This window comes from Dasypus novemcinctus, chromosome 21 (genome assembly GCF_030445035.2).
Source record: "Dasypus novemcinctus isolate mDasNov1 chromosome 21, mDasNov1.1.hap2, whole genome shotgun sequence".
NCBI classification, from domain to species: domain Eukaryota; kingdom Metazoa; phylum Chordata; class Mammalia; order Cingulata; family Dasypodidae; genus Dasypus; species Dasypus novemcinctus.
The window spans coordinates 86292562-86319494 of NC_080693.1; the positions used below are offsets into that span (position 1 = coordinate 86292562).

At 54.0% G+C, this 26933-nt stretch overlaps 1 protein-coding gene across 6 annotated transcripts in view; it reads left to right on the forward strand.

The window, feature by feature from the left end:
• Window positions 1–1811: 1811 nt before the first annotated feature.
• Window positions 1812–26933, forward strand: part of NARF (nuclear prelamin A recognition factor) — a 31196-nt gene continuing 6074 nt past the window's right edge. Inside the window, exons 1-7 of one of the 6 annotated variants that reach the window (XM_004463664.5) lie at window positions 1812–2335; window positions 3626–3706; window positions 6663–6806; window positions 19260–19392; window positions 20826–20960; window positions 24480–24598; window positions 25918–26047. In XM_004463664.5, coding sequence (XP_004463721.1) covers window positions 2309–2335; window positions 3626–3706; window positions 6663–6806; window positions 19260–19392; window positions 20826–20960; window positions 24480–24598; window positions 25918–26047 — 769 coding nt within the window. In that variant the 5' untranslated portion in view covers window positions 1812–2308. Of the gene's footprint in view, window positions 2336–2522; window positions 2820–3625; window positions 3707–6662; window positions 6807–19259; window positions 19393–20825; window positions 20961–24479; window positions 24599–25917; window positions 26048–26933 lie in introns of those variants that run through there. The other 5 variants (XR_011646978.1, XM_058284963.1, XM_012527250.4 and 2 more) reach the window with 5 other exon arrangements.

The following is a 26933-nucleotide window of genomic DNA, read 5'->3' on the forward strand; positions in this document are numbered from 1 at the left end:
ATCAATGCTAGGATAGAGAGAAACAATAGCGGGGGCTTTCCATGTAGAAAGTACCAGGTGAGAATCAAGAGAGGGAAGATGAATGAATATCCAAATCACTCAGGAACTTTTATTCAGGTGCAAGAAATTAATGTCAAAGTGGCCACAAGATTGTTTAATAGGAGGTGGAAGAATATTACTCCATCTTTACTGTAAGAAACCAAAGACTTTGTGTGGAATCTTGAATTTATGGGGAGGGAAAGAGGGTAGGAAAGTGTGTATCTGTCTGTTTTCTCCCTAATCTCTTCTCTTCATTCTTGAGCTGCAGGAGATTGAGTTTCTTCGGCTTTGGTGACCCCATCACTGTGTATGTTTATCTGATGGTTGGATTTTGTACTGGGTACTTCCTCTCCCTTCTGCTATCATTTTGTTGATCCTTTCCCCTTTCCCTCTTTTCCCTGGGATTATAAAATGAATAAAGACTTAATGGTACAAAAAAAAAAAAAAAAAAGACTGGGGAAATTTGACACATTGAATATTTGATGAAACTAAGTAATAGTAATTTGTTCCTTTTCTTTCAAGCTTAATAGTGGTGTTATGGTTATGTTTGTTTGTTGTTTTTTAGGAGATATGGGAATTTGAACCCAGGATCTCATACATGGGAAGTAGGTGCTCAACCACTGAGTTACACCCGCTCCCATGGTTATATATATATTTTTAGAGTACTTTTTTTTTAAGATTTATATATTTTTATTTCTCTCCCTTCCCCCTGCTTTGTCTGCTTTCTGTGTCCATTCGTTGTGTGTGTTCTTCTGTGTCCACTTGGATTCTTGTCAGCAGCACCGGGAATCTGTCTCTCTTTTTGTTGCATCATCTTGCTGCATCAGCTCTCCGTGTGTGCGGTGCCACACCTGGGCAGGCTGAACTTTTTTCCCACGGGGCGGCTCTCCTTACATGGCACACTCTTTGCACGTGGGACTCCCCTACGCGGGGGACACCTCTGCGTGGCAGGGCACTCCTTGTGCACAGCAGCACTGCACATGGGACCGCTCCCTACACGGTCAGGAGGCCCGGGGTTTGAACCCTGGACCTCCCATGTGGTAGGTGGATGCTCTATCAGTTGAGCCAAATCCACTTCCCCCATGGTTATATTTTAAAAACACTAGCAAAATATATACAAGTGACAGACTAAACTTACTTTATTCACACTGAAAATTGAAGGGAGCTATTTCTTGAGAGGCACTGACATGCTTTGAGTAATCCAGAGAGTTAATCTGTAAACCTGGTAAAACCTGAATTTGATGAATTAATGAAAAAAAAAAAAAAAGTGCATGAAACAAAAACTGTATAAATAATATGTTTTTAATGGGGAAAAAGAAAAAGACCCTAATGGGGTTACTGAGACCTGGAACAGTCTTGAATATTGGGCCTCTGCCACCTCCAGAGACGAGGATGTCTACTGCTTTGGTTTTGTGGGAAAGGAAAAAGAAGGGTCTAATGGGATTCCTGAAAACTGTTGATTTTCTTATTTTCCCCTGAACTCTTCATGTTCTCTTCTTGTCTCTAATTTCCGATGTTGCTGAAAAAAGCATACTGATTTTATATTGTTAATAATTAATAAGATTTCACCATTTCCATTATAGCCCTGCGATGATTTTTAACTGAAATACATTTCTTACAGTAACGATATCCTTTGCTTTGTGAAACGGTAGGGATCAAATCATCATACTGTGTAAAACTGTCTGTATTGAATGGAGGTAAACGTCAAGCGACCTCCATTTAAAATTTCCCTCGTGCTTCCGCTCGCCGTCCACGCGGTGCCCGGGCCAGCCGCGCCTGCGCACTGCCGCCACGCGGGCCGCCGAGCGGCGCTGACGGGCCGCGCGGCGCCTACGTGACGCGCCTCGGGGCGGTCATGGCGGCGGGCTGGGGGCCGCAGCCCCGCCTCCGCTCCTCGCGGTCAGGGTCGCACGCATTCGCCGGCGGTGAAGGGTCGGAGGTAGACGGCGTCTCTGCGCCGAGCTAACGGGCGCACCCGGCGCCTCCTGCCGTGAGCGCGGCTCGGTGGCCAAACGCGGCCACCCGCGTGTGCACCTGCGCCCCAGCCGTCGCGGCGTCCGCCCCGCGCGCTCCGATTGGCTCAGCGGGCTGCCCCGCCTCCGCCCCGCGCTCTCATTGGCCCCGACGGGGCCGGTGGGCGGGACCGCGCCGAGGTCGACGCCAACAAAGGGCGGGCGGCTGACCCGCGTCTGCGCGCTCCCCTCAGCCCTCAGCCCCCGTCTGCGCGCTCCCCTCAGCCGCGCGCCCCGCGCCGCCCGCCGCGCTCCAGATGAAGTGCGAGCACTGCACACGCAAGGTGAGCGCCCGCGGGTCGCGGTCCCGGGGGCGGCGGCTCCCCCTTCCGGCCTGCGCCGTCTGGCGGGGGCCTGGGGAGCGGCCCCGGCGCTCGGGCGCGGCCGGCTGGGCGCTGTGGGCGCGGGCCGCTCGCCCGCTTCCGCCGCGCCGCCCCCGGAGGTCGCACGGCCCTGCAGCGCCCCTGGGCGAGCCCGGCCCTGCCGCCGCCGGCGCCGGGCGCTCTAGTTCCAGCGCCGCGGGAAGGCGGCTCGGGTTTAGCTGCGCTGGAGGAGGCTGCGGCCGGCCGGGGCTCGGGGCGTGAGCAGCCGCGTGCTAACTGCCTCGCCGAGGCGTGCTGCGCTGCTCGGGGCCAGAGTAGTTCGTCGTCAGGCAGTTGGTGGTTAATATTTATGAAGTTTTGGAAGAAAGCGTGTCTGGCCTTTCCTGTGCCCCCAGATACTTTCGAGTTACCGTTCAGGACAGTCACAGCAAGCGCCGTTCTTGATGTGAGCATTTCATATAGCAATGAAAAGTGACCAGTACTCTCTAAAAACCTACCTGCTTGGGGAGGGCAGTGTAGCTCCAGCGGTTGAGCGCCTGCGTCCCGTGTAGGAGGTCCCGGGTCAATCCCCCGTACCTCCTGAAACCGAAGATAAAACAAGTCTGGGGAGCGCATGTAGCTCACGCGTAGCTCGGGGGTTCAGCGCCTGCTTCCCATGTACAAGTCCAATCCGGATGCCTCCTTAAAAAAAAAAACTCACCTGCTTGCGGTAAAACAATACGGAGTTGTAGGAGGTAAACCCCAGCAGACTTCCTGTGCCTCCCTCCTTGGTAGCCATGGTAACCGGCATTAAGGGCTTGAGTCAGCCTTCCACGCTCGTCTTTAAGCTGCGATGGCATCAGTAACGAGATATGCACAGGGACTTTTGGTTTTTTAAAAAAGCCGAATTATAGCAAGCAATTTTTTCTGTGCATTGTTCTTTTTTCAGTTATATGGGAGGCATCTTTTTGCAGTGTTACAAATAGATCTCATTCACTCTTTGTACTACCTGTTCCCAGGTATTCAGGTGTTGATTCCCCTGTTGACGGAAAGCCACTTTGCTTCTAGTTTTTAATTACCTGCAAATATTGAAAATGTATATATATGCTTAGGTAGAGGTGCTTTTATTTCCGTGAAAGATTTCTAAACACGAGGTTGATGGGTTAAAGGGTATCAACATAGTTTTTGTTTCGTTTTTATATTTTTTCAGCATAGTTTCAGTAAATAGAGAGAGATGAAAACTTCCTTAATGTGTTCCCTTGCCTTTTTAAGGAATGTAGTAAAAAAACAAAAGCCGATGATGAAGAAAATACGTCAGTGGATACCCCGAGCTCAGCCCATGAGAATGGAGAGGCGAGTATATTTTACAACTTTATGCCAGCCTGGAGTGCCAAGGGGACTCTTGTCATTTCATACATCTTTGATCTAGGAAGATAGAAGCGAAAACTGAAGGGCAGAAGATGCCACCTTGCCTGGGCCAGACTCGTAGGCTGACAGCAGTGCACAATTCTCAGGATGGGGCAGTGTCTCCCTCAAAACGAGCAAGCCAAAAGAAACTAGATTGGGAACAAAGAAACATGCCATTCATAATAATTTATTATGAGGGGGTATTATAGTATTTAAGCCTTGAATTTGCTTATTTTTTTAATGGGAAGTGCCAGCCTGTGAAATGAGAGTTTAGATGGGTGATTTCTAGAATAATTCAGATTCCACTATTATTTAAACAAGTTACTTTTCTATAGTTTCTTCTCTAATTCATTTGGTGTGCTTGTCACTCCTGAGCTAGCAGTGAGGGTTTGTGTTTACTGGGTATGTGCTCTGCTGTGCACCAAAGTAAGCGCGTTACACGTGGTCATCCCGTGCTCAGCGCGAGTGTTTCCTGTAGGCCCTATCTTTGTGCTTATTTTATGGTGAGAAGGATACCACGGGGAGAGGTTGAGGTCACTTGTTCCCTAAGAAAGTACTGATCCCAAATGTACACTGAGAGTTGGCATCTTAGGAGAAGCAAGGAACAGATTTTCTCTTATGGCTAAGCAGTTCTCAAGTGCCCCTTCTTCATCCACGCTGACCTGGCCCCACCGAGCACCAGCCCTGCATCTCCCTGTAGGAACTGTCAGAACAGCAGGGGCAGAAAGGAGCCCCAGCCAGACGGAAGAGAGGCAGGGAGTGCCCAGCCCTCCCCGCTGGCTATCATCTGGGACAGATGCCCAAGCCCCTAGCACCCGCTTCCTTATCTGCAGCTTGGGGAGTTGTGTTACCTTCCCCCAGGGTTGTGGTGAGGCTGAGATAACGACTTAAGCCAATGCCTCGTCAGCTCAGCAACGGGGGACACTGTTAGGACGAGAGCAGCCCGGGGAGGGTTTACTGGAGGGAGCCTTGCAGGGTGGGGCGTGGGGCAGCACGGGCATGAGGGCGGGGTGGGCTGTATGGTCTGGGGGAACAGCAGCTGCTCCCCATGGCCAGATTGATGGAAGAGAGGTGTTTCTGGGCCCCAGGTTCAAGCTGGCAGGGGCAGGGAACTCCAGGGAGGCCAGCTGGGAGGCCACTTCCAGAGCCTGGACAGAGGCCAGCGAGGCCCGAGTAGGCCAGCAGAGGGGTCAGGGCAGAGGGAAGGGTGCGGGGGGTGAGGCCGGGCAGCCAGGCCCGCGTACAGCGAGCCTGCAGGAAGCTGGTGTGGCCTGAGGACAGGGAGGCGCCGGGGAGCTGGAGCTGGCAGGTGTCCACGGGGGCTGGCCGGGGCTGCCTGGGCAGCGGAGGCGGAGGGCTGGGGGCATGAGAGGACCATGCACAGGCGTCGGCAGGATGCCCATGCCGAGGAGCAGGAGGAGAAAGAGGAAGGCACGGGTGGGAAGGGACCCAGACCCCCGCCACGGGAACTTCGAGAAGGAAGGACCAGGTGTGCAGAGCGAGTGGGCGGCGAGGTCAGGAGAGGGCTGCTGCTGGGCTCGTGGTGCACGGTCTGGTCGTGGGCCCCCCCGGGTGGTCCCAGGCTCGAGTGAAGACGGTTACGCAGGCCAGCTCTGCGGGCATTATTGCGCCCCGTCTTTGAGCCAGGCCATGTGCTCTAGAGCCTTGCACCAGTGGTGTGGGCAAGGAGCTCGTCAGAACTGCACATCCTCGGGCCCCACGTGGACCTGAACCCACGAGTGACGGGGGGTTGCGTGCGGTCAGGCATGGGGAGGAACAGGTGGCCGTGCGCGCTCTGGAGGGACGAGCGTGCCCGAGGCCACACTCAGTGGCTTGGTAGAGACACAGGCACAGACACCCAGGGTGCTTCCTTCGCTTGTGCGGATGACCGCCGTGGGCTTCAGGGCGTCCAGGTGTCCACCCACCAGCTGTTTGCTGAGTGCCTTCTGGGCGTAGGGCCTGGCGGACGTGCTGGAGATGAGAGGGGACGAGAAAAAGGTCCTACCTCGCAGGACCTCCGTCCTGCTGAGAGACAGGTGGCAGGTGACGCCAGTGTGGCCACCACACGACGCTAAGTGGCGGGGAGCAGAGGGGCGAGCGAGAGAGCCAGTGCTCTCGGCAGGTCTCGGGGTCCTCTCTCCAGAGGACCACATGACAGGACACTGCCAGGAAGCGAGGCTGAGCCCCGTAGCTCAGGGGCGCCCTTCCTGCAGGGGCCGGAGTGGCTGGAGGTGAGCGCACGTGGGGAGGCACAGGCGAGGGGCGCTGCTGGCAGCTCCAAGTGGGCAGAGGCGTGGCGCAGGTTTTCAGAAACGTCTGCCCGGCTGCTGGGCAGAGAGAGGCTGCGGGGGCAGGACCAGGAAGGGATGTGAGTCAGGAGGGAACCAGGGGTCTCAGCCTTTGGGTGAAGGGTGATGGGGCGGGGGGCACAGTTGGTCTTTGAGAGTGTCCACTTTAGGTGAGAGGCTAGGGCTGCGGGTGTCCACGGCATAGCTGCGGCACTAGCTGAACTCACCCAGGGTGAGCAGAGATGGAGAGAGGCCAAAGGTCAGGCCAGGCCACCCACGGCAACGAGGAGCCGCAGTGAGGAAACCGAGTCGCGAGTGGTGAGGGCGGGCTGGTGGGTCAGCTCCGGCCGGCAGGCCACAGGAGCAGGTTGCTTCCGCGGACGCTGCCAGGCCCTGCAGCCCCGCCAGCTGACCAGGCTCCTGCTGTGCGCTGGCCTCGTCCTGCCTGGCCTGTGTCCTCTGCCCGCCTGGGTGCTGCTGGGAGGCGGGGCTGTCCCTCCAGCCCCGGCCCCCGGCCCCCGTTGTCTCAGGTGCTTGTTTATCCTTCTGAAGACGCGAGTTTCACAAGGCCTTGGCTGAGGAACTAGGCCAAAAAAATTGTTTCTGTTTTGCAGAAAGGAGAATTCCATAAGTTGGCTGATGCCAACGTCTTCCTGAGTGACTGCCTGGCGTGCGAGAGCTGCCTGACGGCGGAGGAGGGCGCCCAGGTGGCCCGGCAGGGCGCGGGGGGCTTCTTCCACATCCTGAACCTGAACAAGGTGGGCGCCAGGGGCGGGCACCAGGCGCGGGGCCTGTGGGCTGCCTGGGCGGGGGGCCGAGGTGGAGGCGGGGCCAGAGGGCCTGGGCGCGTCCTGACCCTGGCGTGCGTGCGTGCTGGCTGTGGGCTTGAGCGCCACCGGCCCCTGCTGTTTAGGACCCTCTCCCAAGCCCTCCATCAGGAGCAAAACCCCTGGCGCAGGCTCACGCTCCCTGGCAGGTGGGAGTGACCCCATGAGGCCGAACTGGCACCACCTCGGCCCCCTGGCTTTCGGGGACCCCCCTCACAGGGCTGCTTCATGTCCCAGCCTCGCTGCACCTCCAGTGACTCCCCTGCAGTCTTCCAAACCACGGAGAAGATTCTTCATTTTTAAAGAACGAGATCCTGTAAGAGTTTTGAGCCCTGAGCGTCCTATGGATGCTTTAGAGATTAGTAAAAGTATTAGGCGCACACCGTGCAAAAAGTGAAACAGTTCTGCAGGCTTTGGAGGAAAGCCAGCTTTCTCCCCACCCTCCCACCTCTGCTCGCATTTCACCTCTGCTCGTGGGTTTTGGTGGCATTTCAAGACCTCCATATTCCTGAATTGCTTCTATTTCCATTTCCCCATTTTTCGTGAATAATTGATTGAGCCCTTCCCAGTACTTCTCCCCCATGTGGCATTTGGTTAAATGAGAAATCAGTGTAAATATGATTCACCACCAAGCCTCATTGTCTACTTTGTGTAATTATTTACATGGATTAATAATGTTTTTTCCTTTCTTAGTTTTCTAAATATCATTTGAGCCCAAACCCTTGACAGAGAATTTAATCTCATTTACCCACTTGATTTTTCTCACCTCCTCCACTTGATTTTTCTTCTTGGTTCAGCCATCCTCGAGTTCCTTGGCCTGCCCCCATCCAGCAGGGTTGCTGCCAGGGCCAGCAGCACAGGCACCAGCCAGCTGTTTTCGTTGGCTAAAATCCCAGAAGTTCTTTTCCTATCTCCCACATCAGTTCTTCTGTTTCCTAGGTCCTTTGCCTTCTGTTTCTTAGTTGATGCCTTTGTTTTGGTATAGCACATCTTCCATATTTTCCTGAGAAAGAGGTATGGAAGATAAATTTTTTTGAGACCTTCTCTATCTGATGATGTCTTTTTTGTGGGTGTGGTTGGCTTCTTTCACTTAACATGATTTCAAGGTCCATCCATGCCATTCATTCATCAGCTGACGGACAGCTGATACTGTCTTTTTTTTTTTTTTTTTTTAAAGATTTATTTATTTATTTAATTCCCCCCCCTCCCCTGGTTGTCTGTTCTTGGTGTCTATTTGCTGCGTCTTGTTTCTTTGTCCGCTTCTGTTGTCGTCAGCGGCACGGGAAGTGTGGGCGGCGCCATTCCTGGGCAGGCTGCTCTTTCTTTTCACGCTGGGCGGCTCTCCTCATGGGCGCACTCCTTGCGCGTGGGGCTCCCCCACGCGGGGGACACCCTTGCGTGGCACGGCACTCCTTGCGCGCATCAGCACTGCGCATGGCCAGCTCCACACGGGTCAAGGAGGCCCGGGGTTTGAACCGCGGACCTCCCATATGGTAGACGGACGCCCTAACCACTGGGCCAAAGTCCGTTTCCCAGATACTGTCTTTAAGTTACGTTTATCTGTCGTTTTCCTGCGGAAAGACATGTCTTCTGGTCTTACATGATCCTGTTTCCTGTTTTTATGTACAGTCTGTTTTTTGGGTTGTTGTTTTTTTTTTTCTGTCCAAAAACTCCTAGAATCTTCTCTGTCCATTGTGTTTTGCAATGTTAGAATGGTGTGCCTCTTTGTGGTCTTTTTATTCATTGGGCCCTTTCAGTGTTGAAACTCATGTCTTTTCCTCTGGAAGATTAAATTATCTCTTTGACAGTTTCGATTTTTCCTTCCTAGAACTCCTGTTATGCGGATGTTAAACCTTCTAGACTGGTCCTTTTGATGTTTTTAATTTTTATTTTATCCAAGTTAAACATAAACATCAACAATCACTGCAGAGTGCTTATGATAAGGCAGCACATTCCCCCAATGTCGTGCTCCCACACACCCCCAAAATGCTCTCAGAACTGTACTGGTGTAGATTTGTTGGTTACTGTCTTAAACCATAACCTCGGTATTCTCTTTCCACTGTTGTTTTTTTTTTCTATGAGTTTTCCTTTCTGCTAGAATATTTCAAGAGTTCCTTCTTGTTTTATAAATGTTCCTTTTTTAAAAAAATTATTGAAGTTATGACTCATACATGAGCATATATAGACAATAATTGTGTAGTAGTGGTTGTAAACTTACAAAGTCCACACGTACATAACATTATTCAGGGCTCTCACACTTCACCCTACCACCCAAAACTGGCGTTGTTGTTAAACATTTTTAACTAGTGATTAAAGAGCATCCTCAAAATATTACTACTAACCAAAATATTTTCCCCCAACTCACCCAATTATTATTATTTTATATATTTATACATGAACATACATAAACAGTGTGGTAAAAGTTGTGAACTTAAAAAGCAGACATGCGTAACGTCATACAGGTGTCCCTTACATCAACCCTCCACCAACACCTTACGTTGTCGTGAGACGTTTGTTACAAATTATGAAAGAATATTGTCAAAATCTTACTACTATAGTTCTTTTTTCTTCTTCTTTTTTTTAATGTTACGTTTTAAAAATATGAGGTCCCCATATAACCCCCACTCCCCTCACCCCACTCCTCCCATAAAAACAACCTCCTCCGTCATCACAGGACATTCATTGCACATGGTAAATACATCTCTGAGCACTGCTGCACCACATGGTCAGTGGTCCACATTATAGTTTACACTCTCCCCCAGTCCACCCAGTGGGCCATGGGAGGACATACAGTGTCTGGTAACTGTCCCTGCAGCACCACCCAGGACAACTTCAAGTCCTGAAATTGCCCCCACATGACATCTCTTCCTCCCATTCCCTACCCCCAGCAGCCACCATGGCCACTTTCTCCACATCAATGCTACATTTTCTTCTATTCCTAATCACAATAGTTCGTGAATAGAATATCAGTAAGTCCACTCTAATCCATACTCTATTCCTCCATCTGTGGACCCTGGAATGGTTGTGTCCACTCCACATCTATATCAAGAGAGGGCTTAGATTCCACATGGATGATGGATGCAATTCTCCTGCTTTCAGTTGGAGGCACTCTTGGCTCCCTATAGTTCTTATATTACATTTTGTGTATTTTTCTTCCACCCACCCTATTATTATTTTTTAAATATAATTTTGTGACAAAAGTTGTAAACTTATAAAACAATTATGCACATGTGAAAATTTCCAAACACTCCTCTATTAACACACCACACCAAGATGGAACATTTGCTACAGATTATAAGATACTGTCATCTAATTATTAACAGTTCCATAGCGTATATTTGACACACATTTCCCATACTCCCCCATTATCCACACAGCACATCTTTGACATAGATGCAAGAATATTACATTATTACTGTTAACCACAGTTCATGGGTCACTCCAGTTGTATTTTTCTCTTCCTTCTCCACATTCCCACAACCCTGCAGTAGTGACGTGTATTTACTCAAGCTCACAAAAGACACTCTTGCATCGGTACCATCAACCACAGTTCTCATCTACCTATGGATTTACTGTACTTTTCAGTCCCTAGATTATTCTCTAGCATTCTGTCAATTGGCATTTACATCCCCAGACTACCATTTTCAGCCATATCCCCATTTAGAAACCAGCTGTTTTTCAGTATAATGTGTTAACGTCAACTCTGTACATTTCTACATTTTCACAGTAAGCCTAATTAAAACTTCTGCATACATTAAACATCAGTAGTCCATCTCAGTCCTCCTCTTATCTCCTTTAAGAATTCACCATCTACCACCAGGTCTTGAAGATATTTTCTACATTTTCTTCTAGAAGCTTTATGGTTCTTGCTTTTATATATTTAGGTTTTTGATCCATTTTGATTTAATTTTTGGATAAGGTGTGAGATAGGGGTCCTCTTTCCTTCTTTTGGCTGTGGACGTCTAGTTCTCTCAGCACCATTTGTTGAATCGACTATTCTGCCCAAGCTGTGCGGGTATGACACGCTTGTCAAAAATCCCTTGATCATATATGTGAGGTCTGTTTCTGAACAATAAGTTTGGTTCCATTGGTATGTATGTCTTGTCTTCATGCCAGTACCATGTTGATTTTACCACTGAAGCTTGGTAATATGATTTAAAGTCTGGAAGTGAGAGTCTCCAACTTTGCTTTTCCTTTTTAAGATGTTTCTGGTTATTCAGGACCCCTTACCCTTCCAAATAAATTTGGTGTTCATGTGTTCCATTTATTTAAAAAATACTGGGGAAATTTTTTCCTTCTAAAGATTTATTTATTTATTTCTCTCCCTCCCCCCATTGTCTGCTCTCTGTGTCCACTTGTATTCTCATTAGGTGGCTCCAGGAACCGATCCTGGGACCTTCCAGAGTGGGAGAGAGTCGATCATTCTCTTGTGCTACCTCAGCTCCCTGTTCTGCTACACCTCTTGTTGTCTCTCCTTTGTGTCTCTCTTTGTTGCGTCATCTTGCTGCACCAGCTGTCCACATCGGCTGGCAGTCCTGCACAGGGTGGCGCTCCCACATGGGCTGGCACTCCACATGGGCCAGCTTACCTTCACCAGGAGGCCCTGGGTATCAAACCCTGGACCTCCCGTATGGTAGATAGGAGCCCAACTGCTTGAGCCACATGCATTTCCCTCTGGTGGAACTTTTTTATCCCTTCTCTTTAAATTTTTTTTCTTTTTTTTTTAAGATACATAGATCACACAAAATGTTACATTAAAAAATGTAAGAGGTTCCCATATACCCCCATTCCCCACCCCCACCCCCAATATTGGTGGAATTTTATCAGGACTGAATTGAATATGTACAACAGTTTGAGTAGAATTGACATCTTAATGATATTTATTCTTCTAATTAGGCTCTTTTTTTATTTCTTTTAACATTGAGTTGTAGTTTTCTGAATACAAGCGCTTTACATCATTGGTCAAGTTTATTCCTGAATATTTGGGTTTTATTTGTCATATTTTATTTTCACCACTCTTTTGACACTTGTAGTTTTTATTGATGTACTGTTCATTTCTAGACTCTATTCCAGGCCTCTCCTGTCTTTTCTTTTCAGGCTCTAGCACACCCTTTAGTACTTACTGAAAATCTGGTTTCTTGGTTAGAAATTCTAAACAGTTTCTGTTTATCTGTGAATAGTCTGAGCTTACCCTCATTTTTCAGAGACAGTCTTACCAGATATAAGATTCTTGGCTGGAATTTTTTCTCTTGTAGTATGTTAAATATATCATACCACTGTCTTGCCTCCATGGTTTCTGGTGAGAAATCAGCACTTAATCTTACTGGGTATCCCTTATATGTTATGCATTGCCCCTGAGACCTTGTTGAGGTTTTTCTATTCTTTTCTTCAACTGTTCATTTGTATGTTCGCTTTCAGAGGCCATTTTTTCAAACTCACCAATCCTTTCTTCTGTCTTCCCAAATCTGCTGTTGTATGATTGCAATTTGTTTTTAAAATTTCATTTATTGCACTGTTAATTCCCTTAAGATTTGCTATTTTCCTATGTATGCTTTCAAATTTTTCTTTGTGCTTATCCATTGTCATCTTAATATCCTTACTCTCTTATGTTATCTCACTGAATTTATTAAGGAGATTTGTTTGAACAGCTATGATTAGTTGTCTCAACTCCTTTATGTCATCTGGAGGCTTATCTTTTTCCTTTAACTGGGCCATATCTCTCTGTTTCTTGGTGTGGATTGTTATTTTTTTACTGGTGTCTTGGGATCTGGCTTACTAGAGAATTTATTCTGGATGCGGTTTCTCTTTTTACTTTAGGGCTTCCTGCCCTTTCTCTCTTGCTGGTTGTGCAGTAGGAGCCAACCATGCAGCTGGTGCTGTAAGCTGTGGAGGCTCAAGCTGCCCTCATTGCCCCAGGGACTGATGAAGCCTATCCCAACTTTCTCCTTTGCCAGGGGTAGGGACAGAGTCACAGCTGTGTGAGGTAATCCAAGTGCAGGCCTAGACTGTAGCTGCCCAGAGAGACTGATGAAGCCTCACACCCTTTCTCCCCTGCCTGGGGTGGGGATGGAGCTGCAGGCGTGGGCAGCAGTCTATGCAGTGCAGGTCCAAGATGACCGCAGTTGTCCTGGTAGACTTCTGATTTTCAGTCTATGACATCCAAAGGTACCTGCCGTTACCTGGGTAGGCTGGTGCAGGGCCCCCCCGCCTCCTCCCTGCCAGAGGCGGGGCTGAAGCCTGGGCTAGGGCTGCAGGCTGATCAGGGTGAAAGAAACCAGTTCCTACTGTCACTGTGATTTTCAGTCAGCCTGGCTTCCCCTCATGCTGGGGGCTGAGTCAAAGTTGCAGCCACTGGCCTCTTTCCATCTTGGACAGATTCAAACTTTAGCTGTTCTTAGGGTCATACTTTTTTCTTTATTTTAAAGATTTATCCCCGCCCCCCCCCCCCCCCCCCCAGTTATCTGCTCTCTGTGTCCATTTGCTGTGTGTTCTTCTGTGTCTGCATGTATTCTTGTCAGCAGTCTGGGAATCTGTGTCTCTCTTTTTGCGTCATCTTGCTGCATCAGCTCTCTGTGTGTGCAGCACCATTCCTGGACAGGCTGCATTTTTTTCACTCTGGGTGTTTCTCCTTATGGGTGCACTCCTTGAGCATGGGGCTCCCCTACGTGGGGGACACCCTCATGTGGCACGGCACTCCTTTCATGAATCAGCACTATGCTGTGGGCCAGCTCATCACACAGGTCAAGAGGCCCTGGGTTTGAACCTTGGACCTCCCATGTGGCAGGCAGACGCCCTATCCATTGGGCCAAATCTGCTTCCCAGGGTTCTACTTGATAGCCAGCCGAATTTACTAATCAGTAGCTGAAGTTGGTGGCCAGATGTCTCTTTCTCCAGTTTTTAGAAAATGGAGTTTCCAACTCGGGCATCAAAATAGCTCCTGAGGCGGCCTTCACTGTCAGAGTGGGATGATCACTGGCCTCCATGGCTTGGCCAGTAATTTCCTAGAGAGGCTGGTGCAGGTCCCTGCAGCTTCCTTCCTGCCAGAGGTGGGGCTGGGGCCTAGGCTGGAGCTGCAATCTGCCCTGGATGGAAAGAAGCCAGTCCCCACCAGCACTGGGATGCTCAGTCCGCCCCGCTTCCCCTGGTGCCAGGTGTGGAGGTAAGGTGGCGGCTCCCAGCCTCTTTCCGACTTGGACAGGCTCAAACTTTAGCTGTTCTCAGGGTTATACTGTAGCCCACCGAATTTACTCATCAGTAGTTACAGTTGGTGCCCAGCTGTCTCTTCCTCCCACATTTTTGGGAAGTGGAGTTTCCAATTCCAGCCGCAGAACAGCTTCCGAGGTGGCTTGAGCCCCAGGGGAGGATAGGCCCCAGGCGTGGAACGCTGTACTCGTGAATCCTCTGCAGATGGGCGCTCTCCTGCTTCCATTCTTTCAAGGATCTTGCAGGACACTCTTCTGGTCTCCTGGGGCCCCAAACAAGTACTTTAGGTACCTCTGGGTCATTACTAACTGCCCTGTAGCAGGAACTGACTCTCGGAGCTCCTTACTCTGCTGCCATCTTGCTGGTTTAAATGTTCCTGTTTAGTAGCATCCTGTTCTTGTTTAACAGATGGAGTATATTTTTCTGAGGTTGATAAATTCAGTTTTTTTGAAGTTTTTTTCTTTTCCCTATACCATCTGTTTCCAAGTTCCTTTTTTACTGTCTGCTCATTTTGCTTATATATGAGATCTTCCAAAATCTTGTGATTCTTAGCTATCCATATTTGAGAGGCAGGCATCAAAAGTACCTGGGGACTACAACATGTGAGTGGTTTCCTTGTGCAGGGTCCCCATACTTCAGTGTTTGCCACAGCCTCCTGGATGAACCTCTTTGGGGGTGACACTCTAGCTGCTTTTTGGGGCTGTGCCATCGCTCAGTTGCCCTGGACAGAAAGTTGCGTCAGAGCAGAGCTCCACCAGTCTCTGCTTGCAGCCCCCGTGCCCGGGCTTTCCTGGAGTTCTGCGCAGCAGGTGGTGTGTCCTGGCTTCCCCTGCTGGCCACTCACCCCTCTGCTCTGTCCCCCAGTGCCCCTGCACCTCCCCGTGCCCTAGCGTGTTCCTGGTCTCGCTCCTTCGCTGCCGTCGCGTCATGTTCCAGGCTGACCGGGGGCAGGCAGGCTTTGGTTCTGACTTGGAGGTGGAAGTCCTGCAGGCGCCCTGGTCTTGGGACTGGCTCAGCGAGGTTCCCTGCAGGCCGACTTGCGTCCCCAGCGAGCCTGCCACGTAGCAGGCCCTGAGCTCGCGCCTGTTCTCCCATCGCTTCCACCTGCCCTGCCCTGGGGAGACCCGGCTCTGGCCTCACTGCGCGGTCAGGGCCAGGACGGGGTGCCTTCGGGGAATTCAGGACTCCCTCTGCCAGGAGCATCCACAGAACCCCTGGAGTGGTCTCTGCTGCCCCTCACTTACCCCAGACCTCGGCACAGGCTCTCCTTGCCACTGCCCAGCAAGATCCGTCCATCCTCAAGCCCCGGAGTTGCTGCTGATGCCCCTTCCCGCCCTCGCTGGCCAGGGCACACCTCGGTCCACTGTGCACATGGTGGACCCGTGCCTCTCACTGCGTTTGCTTCTTAGACCTTCTCCACCGTGGCCAGTGAGTCCCTGAAGGGCAGGAGCTCGCCTGAGTGGCCCCATGCCTGGTGGGTAAGCGCCCCCGTCCTCAGCAGCCGTGCAGCCGTCGGGCGAGGCAGTGGAGCGAAGCATAGTTCTCGGGAAACGCGGCCCTCTGCTGTGCAGGCTCTTCCTTGGCCAGGGTGGACTGGCCAGGGGCACCCTCGGCCGTGGGCATCTGTGGAGCACTGCTGTCAGCCGTGCTGCTCTTGCAGTGTCCTCACTGGCCTCCTCGTTGTTCCCGTGGACAGCATGGCTTTAGCATTTTATTGCACTGAATAAATTAGACTCAGTTATGGCGCAGCTCAGTGACTGTTAATTCTCAGTTCAGTAGTTTGGCCAAAATATCTTTAAAAGTGGCTGCATTTCTCTACACTCGCACAAGCCATATATAAGGATGCCCATTTCCACCTAGCCTGACCTACTGAAACCATCAAGGTCACAATTTTTTCCCAATCTGATTTGTAGAAAATTCTATGTCATTGTTGTTTTATTTGCATTTTCCTAATTATTAGCAAAACTGATTGGATTAGTGCTTTTATGTTTATTGACTGCTTATAGTTTATCTCCTGCCTGTTGATGTTTTAAGTAAATTAGAAATTGCATACAGCTGCAGTCACAGTGCCCTAACTATAGGCATTTAACATAGCAGAGGGCTTTCCTCTCGTGTAAAGAAGTCCAACAATAAGTGGCCTGGCTAAGATGCGGTGGCTTTGTGAAGCCACCTGGACCTGCTGTGGCCACCTCTGTGTGGCTGTCTTCAGCATGCGGCTCCCAGCCTTGGGCCCCTCATCACCCACCCGCAGAGAATTTCCCCCACCTGTTATTGTCTTTTCATCTGTGAAATCCCTCTCATAAGTGAGTTCACGCATGAAAATTCATTCTTTTCCTTATTGGAAAATTTGCATTTTAAGAAATCTTCAGTCTAAGATACATAGTTTACTGTGTTATGTGTTAGTGCTTTTAAAGTTTTTTTTTTAGACAGTCTATAATTTATATTTTAATATGGTATAAAAATTAGGATCTAATTTGTTCCATATGAAAAAAGCCAGCTATCCCAACATCTTCTGTTCTTTATCCACTGATCTAAAATGCCGCCTCTGTTATATGCCAGATTCCTGTAGATGTGAGTCTTATTTCTTGACTCTATTATCTTCTCTTAATCAATTTTTCTCTTCCTATGCCAGTGCCACACTGTTTAATTAAAATAGTTTTATAATATGCCCTAATATCTGGTAGGACCCGTTCATCTCTGGTATTTTCAAATTCATACACGAATCTGTATGAATTATGGAATTTGACCAGGACTGCGTTGAATTTGTAGAGCAACTTGTGGAAATTATATCTCACCATACCGAGTCTTCCCATCCATGAATATGATCTGTCTTGCTAGTTACTCATGTCTTCCATTATGACCTTCAGCAAAGTTTTATAATTTTCCCCATAAATGTGTGTGTAGATTATCATTCAGTACTCTATCTACAGATTTTGTTCACGTGATTGAGATTTTTTATTGTATTATTAGATTATGTTTTGTTCTATTTCATTATATAAGGTTCGCTATTGTTTTGGAAAACTATTTCATGTCTACTTTTAAACTTTCTTAGTCCTTAAATAGTTTGTCAGGTTGTCTTAGGTTTTCTAGGTGTTTTTTTTTTTAAGATTTATTTATTTAATCTCCCCCCCCCCCGCCCCGGTTGTCTGTTCTCTGTGTCTATTTGCTGCATCTTGTTTCTTTGTCCGCTTCTGTTGTAGTCAGCTGCACAGGAAGTGTGGTGTGGGCGGTGCCATTCCTGGGCAGGCTGCACTTTCTTTCACACTGGGCGGCTCTCCTTATGGGGTGCACTTCTTGCGCGTGGGGCTCCCCTACACGGGGGACACCCCTGCGTGGCGTGGCACTCCTTGCGCGCATCAGCACTGTGCATGGGCCAGCTCCACACGGGTCAAGGAGGCCCGGGGTTTGAACCGCAGACCTCCCATGTGGTAGACGGACGCCCTAACCACTGGGCCAAGTCCGTTTCCCTTCTAGGGGTTTTTGACTGCAATTAATAAATTTTTTTCTCAAACTTTCTGCCTCTCATTTTGTATTATATTGGGTAGGACTCTAAATCAATCTTGAATAACACTGATTTTAAGAGACACTAAGTCTCGTTTCTGACGTTAGTGGAAGTGCTTTTAAAGTTATACTGTCAATTAGGATGTTTACTAGAAATTAGGTAGATACCCAGATGAGTCAGCATTTCAGCTGCAGATTAACAGACACCCGGCTCTAACTGGCAGAGGCAATAGGAATGATTATTTCATGAACGTGGACTCTTGGAGGGAGGGTGGTTTCCAGGGTTGGTGCGTCCGCAGCTCAGGGTTGTTGTCAAGAGCCAAAGCAGTCCCTCGCTCTCTGCTCTGCCCCTCAGCCCGTTCTCGGGGTCACAGACAGCCCCCTCAGCACCTGTGGCTGTCAGCAGGGGGGTTCCAGCTCTTCTTTCCAGAAGCTCCCAGCAGGCCTCCCCCACACCCTGCTGGCCCAGATCAGTTTTGTTTTGCCTCTTCTCAGTCTCTACCGGCCAGGGAGGCCACCGTGCTGCTTGCAGGCCTGTCCTGGGTGGACTGGAGGGCCGCTGGCCCTGCGGAGGCATCCTCACGGAGGCGCACAGGCCCACCCGCTCCCAGCCGGTCCAGCGGGCGAGGCCGCGCCCCTCCTTGGGTCATGGGGCTGGGCCGGCCCGGCAGCTAGATGACCCGGTCCTCAGCACAGTCAGCGTCCAGTGGGATGGAGGGGGCCTTGGTGGAGATATTGAGGAAGATGTGGAGGAAGTGAGGGAGTGACCCCCGAAGAGCCCCGGGAGGCGCCGGCAGAGGTGGCTTCTGGTTCTAGGCCTGAGGGCAGCAGGTCAACTCGGGCCAGGTGGCTGTCGCCGCTCCAGGCCGCGGCCTTTGCCCCTTGAGCCTGGCTCCAGCTTGTGTCAGCGCTGGGGGCCGCGAAGCCAGTCGGTGTGCGCCGGGGGCGCCCGACACCTCACCCTGCCGCCCTGGGCGCAGGCTGTTGCCACGAGGTCGTGTGCGGGCAGATCCCCCAGAGCGGGAGAGGGGCCTCTGTGCCAGGAGCCCCGGCAGCCCCAGCCTCGACCCCGCCCCGCATCGCTCAGTGCCGGGGCTTCTTGGGGCCTCTCTAACCCCAGCCCCCTCACTGCCCAGCGTGGCGGCCCTCCTGGGCCACGTGTGTGCCCCTGGCCTGAGCCGTCGCTGTCGTCCCAGCCAGGGCTGCTCCTCTTGGGCAGCAGGGGCCCGTGCTGGTCTCGGGCTCTGCTCCCCGGCCTCCTGCTCTCCCTGTCTTGTGGATGCGAGGCCTGCCCGCCCCCTGGAAGCCGTCCTCATCTGCGCCTCCAGGGGCAGACCTCAGCACCCCCTCAGGGAGTGTGCACTTGTCTGACCTGAACAGCTGTTGGGTCACTTAGATTCATGGGTCAACACTGGTAATTTACATTTTCCCTTAAAATTGCCTGTTTCCTCCACTATTCACCTTATTTCGCAGTGCTGTTCCTGAAACTTAGGCTCTTGCGCCTAGTTCCACCGCCTCTTTCCTCTTGGGGCTTGTTCTCTGCTCTCCTGATGTCTTGCTGGTGCTGGTCTCGCTGGTCTTTCCATAGAGCGCCCCGTCTCCCCCGCGGGCGCCCCGTCTCCCCCGGGGTGCCCCGTGTCCCCCGTGGGCACCCCGAGCCCTACCCTCCTCTCCTTCTAGAAGCGCGACCTCTCGACACGCAGCGTGCTGGCCGTGTCTGTGTGCCCTCAGTCTCTGCCGTACTTCGCTGCTAAGCTCGGCCTCGGAGTGACTGATGCATCCAGAAGACTCTGTGGCTTCCTCAAAGGGCTTGGTGAGTTGGCTTTCGTTGTATTGGTATGAGTTTGTAGTTCCGTTTGAGATTGCCCTTTTTATCTCCAAATCCCCTTTTCCGGGGCAGAGGGGAGATGAGCGAGCGCAAGAGGCTCATGGACGGCCAGGCTGGCTTGGTGTCAGGACACCTGCTCCTGGGCGGAGCTGGACTGCTTTCGTTCACCCCCACCCTGTGCAGATGGGTGTGTCCCTACGGTGGGCAGGGAGTGAGCACAGGCCATGGCGCCGGGCGGCGTGGGGGGCGGTCCTTCCGTGCCAGCGGCCCTGCGCTGCCGCCTCAACGCAGGTGCCCTTTGAGTAGAGGGACGCGTGGCGGGGAGGCGTCTGCAGCGTGGAGCCGGGGGGCAGGTCTGGGTCCCTTCCCCAAGGAGCAGGAGGCTCCGGGACTCAAACAGGGTGGAGAGCAGCGCCTGCGACGGGGGCCAAACGCTTCTCTAGTCTCTGCTGCCCCCGACTCCAGCTGAGCTGACCGTGGCTCCCTGGGTGTGTGTTGTTTTTTTTTTAAGATTTATTTATTTTATTTAATCCTTTCCCCCTTCCCCCCCCCATTGTCTGTTCTCTGTGTCTATTTGCTGCTGCTTCTTTGTCCACTTCTGTTGTTGTCAGCGGTACAGGAATCTGTGTTTCTTCTTGTTGCGTCATCTTGTTGTGTCAGCTCTCCGCGTGTGCGGCACCATTCCTGGGCAGGCTACACTTTCTTTCGCGCTGGGTGGCTCTCCTTATGGGGCACACTCCTTACGCGTGGGGCTCCCCTACGCGGGGGACACACCTGCATGGCACGGCACTCCTCGCATACATCAGCACTGCGCATGGGCCAGCTCTACACGGGTCAAGGAGGCCCGGGGTTTGAACCATGGACCTCCCATGTGGTAGATGGACGCCCTAACCACTGGGCCAAGTCCGCTTCCCTCCCTGGGTGTTTTTATCGCCTCTACGTGTCCTCATGGCCTCACCAGGCAGCTGGCCAGGTTGGGAATGGGGAACTTAACGCTCTCTGTGAAGAAGAGTTTTTATTTCACAAAGACTTTAAAAACACATATTAGGGATGACTAAGAACAATAAAATGATACTTGATAATTGTCTTAGGAGCAAACTTTGAATCGGCAGCACCAGCCCTGAGCACTTGCTCCCTCGTGCAGTCTGTGTAATCTTTGGGGCCTGAGAAACTGCTTCGTGCAGCACGCAGCTTATAGAAAACAAACGTAAAGTGCACTGTGCCGCACTTGAGGAATTGGTAAGAGAGGAGAAGCAAGAGTGCTGTGAGCTGCTCGGGAGGATGTCGTGGAGCCTGCTCTTCGTGTTTGTCTCTTGGACTCAGAGAGGAAACCACCGCCTGGGAGCAGGCTCCTGCGGGTCGGGGCAGTCCGCGTCGTGCGCTGGGAAGCTCCAAAGTTGCACCTCTCTTTGCTGCAGGGGTACACTACGTATTTGACATGACAATAGCTGCAGATTTCAGCATCCTGGAGAGCCAGCGAGAATTTGTGCGCCGATACCGCCAGCACCGTGAGGACGACCGGGCCTTACCCATGCTGACCTCTGCCTGTCCTGGTGAGCACGGCCAGCGGCCACCCCGCGGCCCCGGGCCGGAGGGGCGGAGCCGAGCTCCCATGCTCCATTTTGGGTCGAGCAGCCCCTCAGCTGTGGGCGGTGTGCGTGAGACAATGGCTGAGTTTAAGTTCTTATTTTCACTTACTGTATTTCTAAACTTTCTGAGGCATGCGTTACTTACATATTAAGAGAAATCCATTCTCTCTTAAAAGTTACAACATAAAATTTCAGGCGTCATTATTACAGAGAACCACGTGACTAACTCGTGGATCCTTTGCTCAGCTTAGTTAAAAGCTACAGATCTCCGAATCTTGCTGTTGATTTATATCCCATCAGGAAACACTTTTAAACCAAAACCTTTCATTAGTTTTAGTATAAAGACTTTGGTGAGTATAGAAGAGATTTATCACAGGTTTTTTAATTTTGGAAAAATGGGAAATTGGATTGAGAAAGCTCGCAGAGGCGATGCGTGGAGGGAGCAGGCAGGAGGTGCTGTCCTGGAAGTGGCACTCGAGCCGGGAATTGTCTGCGTGTGTCAGGCTATGCGGGAGCAGAAGCGCCCTGAGCCATCGCGGCTGCGCGGCTTTTGGGTTTTGTTCACATTTCTCTTCTCACTTCATCCCCCACCACAGCTTCAGATGTTTCCAGTGTTTCACGTGTCGATCTTTGGTCGTCAGGGTTATGCTTTGAAAAGGAGAATGCTGGGAGCGTGGTTACTTGAATTTGGAAATCCTCTTTGCCCGTTTATGAAACTGTGCCGGTCAGTGGCCGGCCGGCCGGGGTCACTGGCTGCCTCGCTGGTGGGGTGCGCTGCCCACAGGCTGTGTGGACATCTCTGTGCAGCCTTGGGGGAGCTGGCGTGGGCTGGCCAAGGCCAGGTCCAGACTTGAGCTCTCACTTCGCGCCAGGCGTTCCTGCGGGAATTGTGTCCTTGGCGCCCATGGAGGTGGTGCCCACGTGGGCTGCTGAGGCTGTGCTCGGACGGGTGCTGGCGAGGCCGCTTCCGCCTGGGGGATCCCCTTGCCAGGAAGCGACCCCCGCTCACCCCCAGCCCACGGAGCGGCAGTGGGAGGGCCCAGGAGGAACCGCGACCCGGAGCAGGGGCTCCAGAGGAACGGGCAGGACCCCAGGCCGGCGGGTTCTGGCTGCCTTCACGTGTGAGGCCCCTTTGGGGTGGGGTCCAGAGAAGACCCCAGCCTGCGGAGGAGCTGTGCTGCCAACGCGTGTCGTAAGCAGCCCGTGAGCCTGTCCCTGGCAGCACACAGCGGGCCGGCCTGGAGGCCCCAGGCCCCTGCTCGGCACTGGCACTCGTGGTCCCCCTCCACTGAGCTGGACGTCTGCCGCCTTCTGTGTCTTGTTCAGCTGGTCATAGCTAGCTCCTTGTAGGCGTGGCGTTTCTAGAACATATTTCCTCCTAGATAATGCTGCCTTTTTTTTGGAACTCTTTTTACCAAAATACGTTGAAGCTGTGACGGTTGAGTTTAGGTTTCCACCACCAGCAGGGAGATGGGCGAGAGTGGTTCACAATGAAACGTTCCCGTAAACTGACACTGGCTCGCTTCTGCTTCCCTGGGACAGTTGATTGAAGTGAATTAACACGAGACCTGACCACACGCCTTCACAGTGCGCGTGGCCCTGGGGCCCCAGGGCCCTGCGGGGTCCATGCGCCCAGCATGGCGGGGCGAGCACCAGGGCGTGGAGCTGAGAGGACCCAGCATGGCAGGCGTCCTTGGGATGAAGGGCGCCGGCTGGGGTCCTCCTGGCACCCCCAGTCGCTGCCTGGGGCTGCGTGGCTCCTCGAGGGGCCTGCTGAGGGGTCATGCTCTCCCCTGCCCGGCCAGGAGAGCTGGCTGACCACTGCTGTCGTCTGCGCAGGCTTTTCCTGTCTTCCGCTCCCTCCTCTTTCTTTCTAAACCTTCTTGCTGTCTTAGAAATTCCCCAGCAGGACGTTGAGCTGAGGATTAGAGACCTCGGTCCCTCCCCTCAGGTGCTTGCAGTCCTGCCTCACCTGGTTCCCGGGCTGCCCAGATGCACCTGCTGGCTCCAGGGGCAGCAGGTCACTGCGCAGGAGGGCCCTGGGTGGGGCTGCAGGGTAGGCTGCGCCTTCTGTTTCATTTTCGTTTTGTTTGTTTTCTTTTCACAACAAACACCTTCCCTGCCCCCGCCCCCCTTAACCTCTGGCCGGCCTTCTCTCTGGGAATTTGCTATTTCTAGTCCTCTCGGGACATCGTAAGTTTTGGCATGCCTTGCGTAGTTCACTCAACGCGCTCACGACTTTGTCCTTGCCCATGGCCGACAGGCTTTGCCAGTGTCCGTGGACCGCGCTCTGGTGCACCTGTGGGTGGACGCTCGGGCAGCCACCGCTGCGGCCAACGGCGCGCCGGTATCCACACCCCAAGCTGGGATTTCCAGGCCGGGCGGCTGGTCCACATCTGACGTCCCGAGGAAGCGCGCGTCGTGTTCCGCGGTGGCTGCGCCGTTTCACGTCCCCACCACAGTGCTCTAGAGCTCCAGAAGTTTCTCTGCATCCTTGCCAATACTTTTTTTCTTGTTTTTGAGGTACTGGGGGCCGGGGATTGAACCTGGGACCTCGTGTGGGAAGCCGGCACTCGGCCACTAAGCCGCATCGGCTCCCGAGTTGCTTTTCGTTTTTGTTTATGTTGTTGTTTTGTTTTTAGGAGGCACTGGAAACTGACTTGGGGACCTCTCATGTGAGAAGCAGGCGCTCAACTGCTTGAGCCACATCCACTCCCCAGTACTTCTTTTCGGTTTTTAAATACCAGTCCTAGCGCTTGTGAAATAGTAACTCACTGTGGTTTTGATTTGCATTTCCCTAACGGCTTTTTTTCACTTCTTGGAAGTATTGCCTGCAGGAGGGTGTGGCGCGGGCTCCCCTGCGGTGGCTCCCGGCGTCTCCAGCTCTCCCGGCGGGCACAGGCACCTGTGGATTGAGGGCAGGCCCAGGACCGCTGCGCCTAGCCCTCCTGCCCGTGCTGCTTCTCCCTTGTCCCCTGGGAGCCAGCGCAGGCGGGAGGTGGCCGTCCCTGCAGCGGCTCGCCGCGGGCTGGCGCCCAAAGCTGGGGGGTGGGTTAGCAGGGGCTCTGAAGATGTTCTCCCCCCCGTTCTCCCGGGCTGCACCCAGTGAGAGCATGAGCACGAGTTTGCGTGTGGCAGCCGTCTCGGTGGCTGAGGCTGGTGGCCTCCCTGGGAGGAGAAATAGCCCCGCCTAGAGCACGTCGGGGGCGGGACCGCACGTGGGCTTCAGGGCGCGTGGCTGCTCTGCCCCCCGGCGCTGCCCGCAGCGCCACGCCCCTGCTGCGTTCTCCGTTCTCGGCACCGTCCAGCCCTGCAGCGTAAGCCTGGAGCCCTGTCGCTCTCAGCCTCAGGCTCAGGAGGGTGGGCTGTGAGGCAAGGTCTGGGGGGACAGTTGTTGGGGCTCTAGCGTAACCTGGAGGCGTCGGGGCCTGAGGAGGGGCACCGCTCACCGCACCCCTGGTCACGGCATCCCTGTCTCTGCAGGTTGGGTTCAGTACGCGGAGCGGGTGCTGGGCGAGCCCGTCACCCCCCACCTCTGCACCGCCAGGTCCCCCCAGCAGATCATGGGCTCGTTGGTGAAGGATTACTTTGCCAGGCGGCAGGTAAACTGACGCTCCCCCGGGGGGCTGTGGCAGGGGGCTGGGCTTGCTGGGCGGGGCCCGTACCGTGGGGATGGCAGCCGAGAGGAGGCAGGGTCCCCCACGCCCGGGAACCTGCCGTGGCACCCGCCCGCGCCCGTGGGTTTGCTCTCCGGGGCTCCGTGGCGCTGGTGCCGTCTGGCCAGGGAAGCCCTGGGGCCTGCTACGGGGCCATTGCCGCCGTCACGGCAAATGACACCTGACGCCCTGCCCTGCTCCCAGCCGTGGGGAGGGCCTGGCCGCCGGCCCAACCCGGGTGGGCCCCCTCTGCGGCCAGTAGCCGTTGGCGGGGCCGTGTTCTCCGGCTGCGCGGCCTGCGGTCCATCTGGTTATGGGGTGGTGGCAGCTGGGCTGGGACAGCAAAGGGGGGTGGCCCTGCTCAGCCCCCGGCAGCCTGCTGGTTTAGCAGCAGGGGTGTGTTTTATTTTGCTTGGTTTTCTCCTGAAGTCACCAAAGTTGATAAAAGGTTAATGTGATGTGGGGGGGTGGTGTGTTTGAGGGAGGGGAAGTTAAGGACAGAACGTGGAAGCTCCTGCGTCCGTCCTGCCTGTGTGGGCCACACCTGTCCTCAGGTTTGTAAGCCCTGCTGGCCCCGCCCGCCCGCCCTGCCCAGCTGACGCTCTGGGTGCTCCCAGACCCCGGGAGTGTCCGCCGAGGACCTTGCCCTGGCCTCAGGCCGCTTCTCACCACAGGCTGCTTTGGGCACTGCTGTGTGGTGGGCCTGGGCGGCTCCCTGCCTGCTGCCCGCTGAGCCGAGGGCCAGGATGCTTCAGGGCTCCCCCCTGCCCAGAGCCCCTCCCAGACCTCACCGCCGCCAGGGCCAGGTGGCCGGGCACCTGTCAGGACGCTGGCCACTCCCGGCCCAGTCCGGGCACACACTGGGCATCCAGGCTCCACAGGACAGCGGCTCTGCAGGGCGCCCTTGCGGGAGGTGCTGTAAAAGTCTGCGCAGCCAGGCCCCCGCCATGCCTGGGGGGATGCGCACATCAGCTCTGCAGGCCCAGCTGCTCCCGCACTGAGAAAGAGGCCCAGGGTCTGTGACCGCAGCAAGTCTCCTCGGCTGCCGAGCCTTCGGTCCCTCGGGGCCCTGGGAGCACCGCGGGGCCTGAGGTGGAGCGGGCAGCGGCTGGTGTGGCCCGAGGGGGCTGGCCTGGGCGAGGAGGTGCCCTGCGGCCAGGGCGGAGGTGGGTGCACGCCTCCTCGCCGGGATCCGAGGATCCAGACGGCGCCCAGCGGCCCATGCCCCTTCCCGGCACAAGCGTAGGTCTGCTCTCTCCTTGCAGAACCTGCCTCCAGAGAAGGTGGTCCATGTCATCGTGGCGCCCTGCCACGACAGGAAGCTGGAGGCACTGCGAGAAGATCCTCACGCGGCCCTGCACGGCTGCCGGGCGGTCGACTGCGTGTTGACGTCAGGTGAGCAGCGCCTGGGCCTTCCAGCGCCCTGCCGCACCACGAGCCCCCGTGCCTGCCCTCGCCTCCGGGGCCCGGGCCTTAGTCCACTGTGCGTGGTGTCCTGTCCTCCCCGTGGCCGGGCCTCTCGCCGCCTCTGGCTAGACGTGCAGGTTGACTTAGCGGGAGCCACGGGGCCTTGTTTTGTGGCCTTGGATTACGAGCTCGGGTGTGGCCGACGTGGGGGGACGGTCGCGGATGGCAGTGGAAGGTTTCCTGGGCCAGCCAGGCTGAGCCTGGGACCCCACTCAGGGTTCCTCCTTCAAAGTGACACGAAGAGGAGCGGTGCTCTGGCCGCTGCCGCGGGGTTCGTGAGCATGTATGCCCTGTCCGAGCTCGCCGGCATCAGAGCCCCCAGGAGGCCTGAGCAGGCCGCGGCGTCACTCACTCAGGGCCCGGGCCCACGCCTGGCCGTCTCGGAATTCCGGCACGCCCGCAGGGTCGCGAGCAGCCGTGGCTCAGTCGGCGGTGGACTGCACGGGGCGCGGCCTCTACCTGGAATCCCACGCGGTCCCTGCTGGGGCCCGTTGCTCCCGCATGCTGCCTGGGGGTGTGGGCCGGGCTGAGCAGGGGTCCCACGCCCGCTGGGCTTCGCTAAGGGAGGGTCGCAGTGCGCTCAGCCTCCCCAGACTCCCGGGGGCCTTGTGGCACAGCAGCCACGTCTTCCTGGCTGGTCTCCGTGAAGGTGGAAGGTGGTAGACGAGGCCTCTCCCTGGGGAGGAGGACCCGGGGCGGCGCCCACCGTTCCTTGGTGTTGCTCGCACCTGAGACGGGCGCCACAGTCAGACGCCGCCCCTGCCCCTCTCGCGCAACGTCTGGGGCGGAGCTTGCTGGCACCGTGGCCCATGGA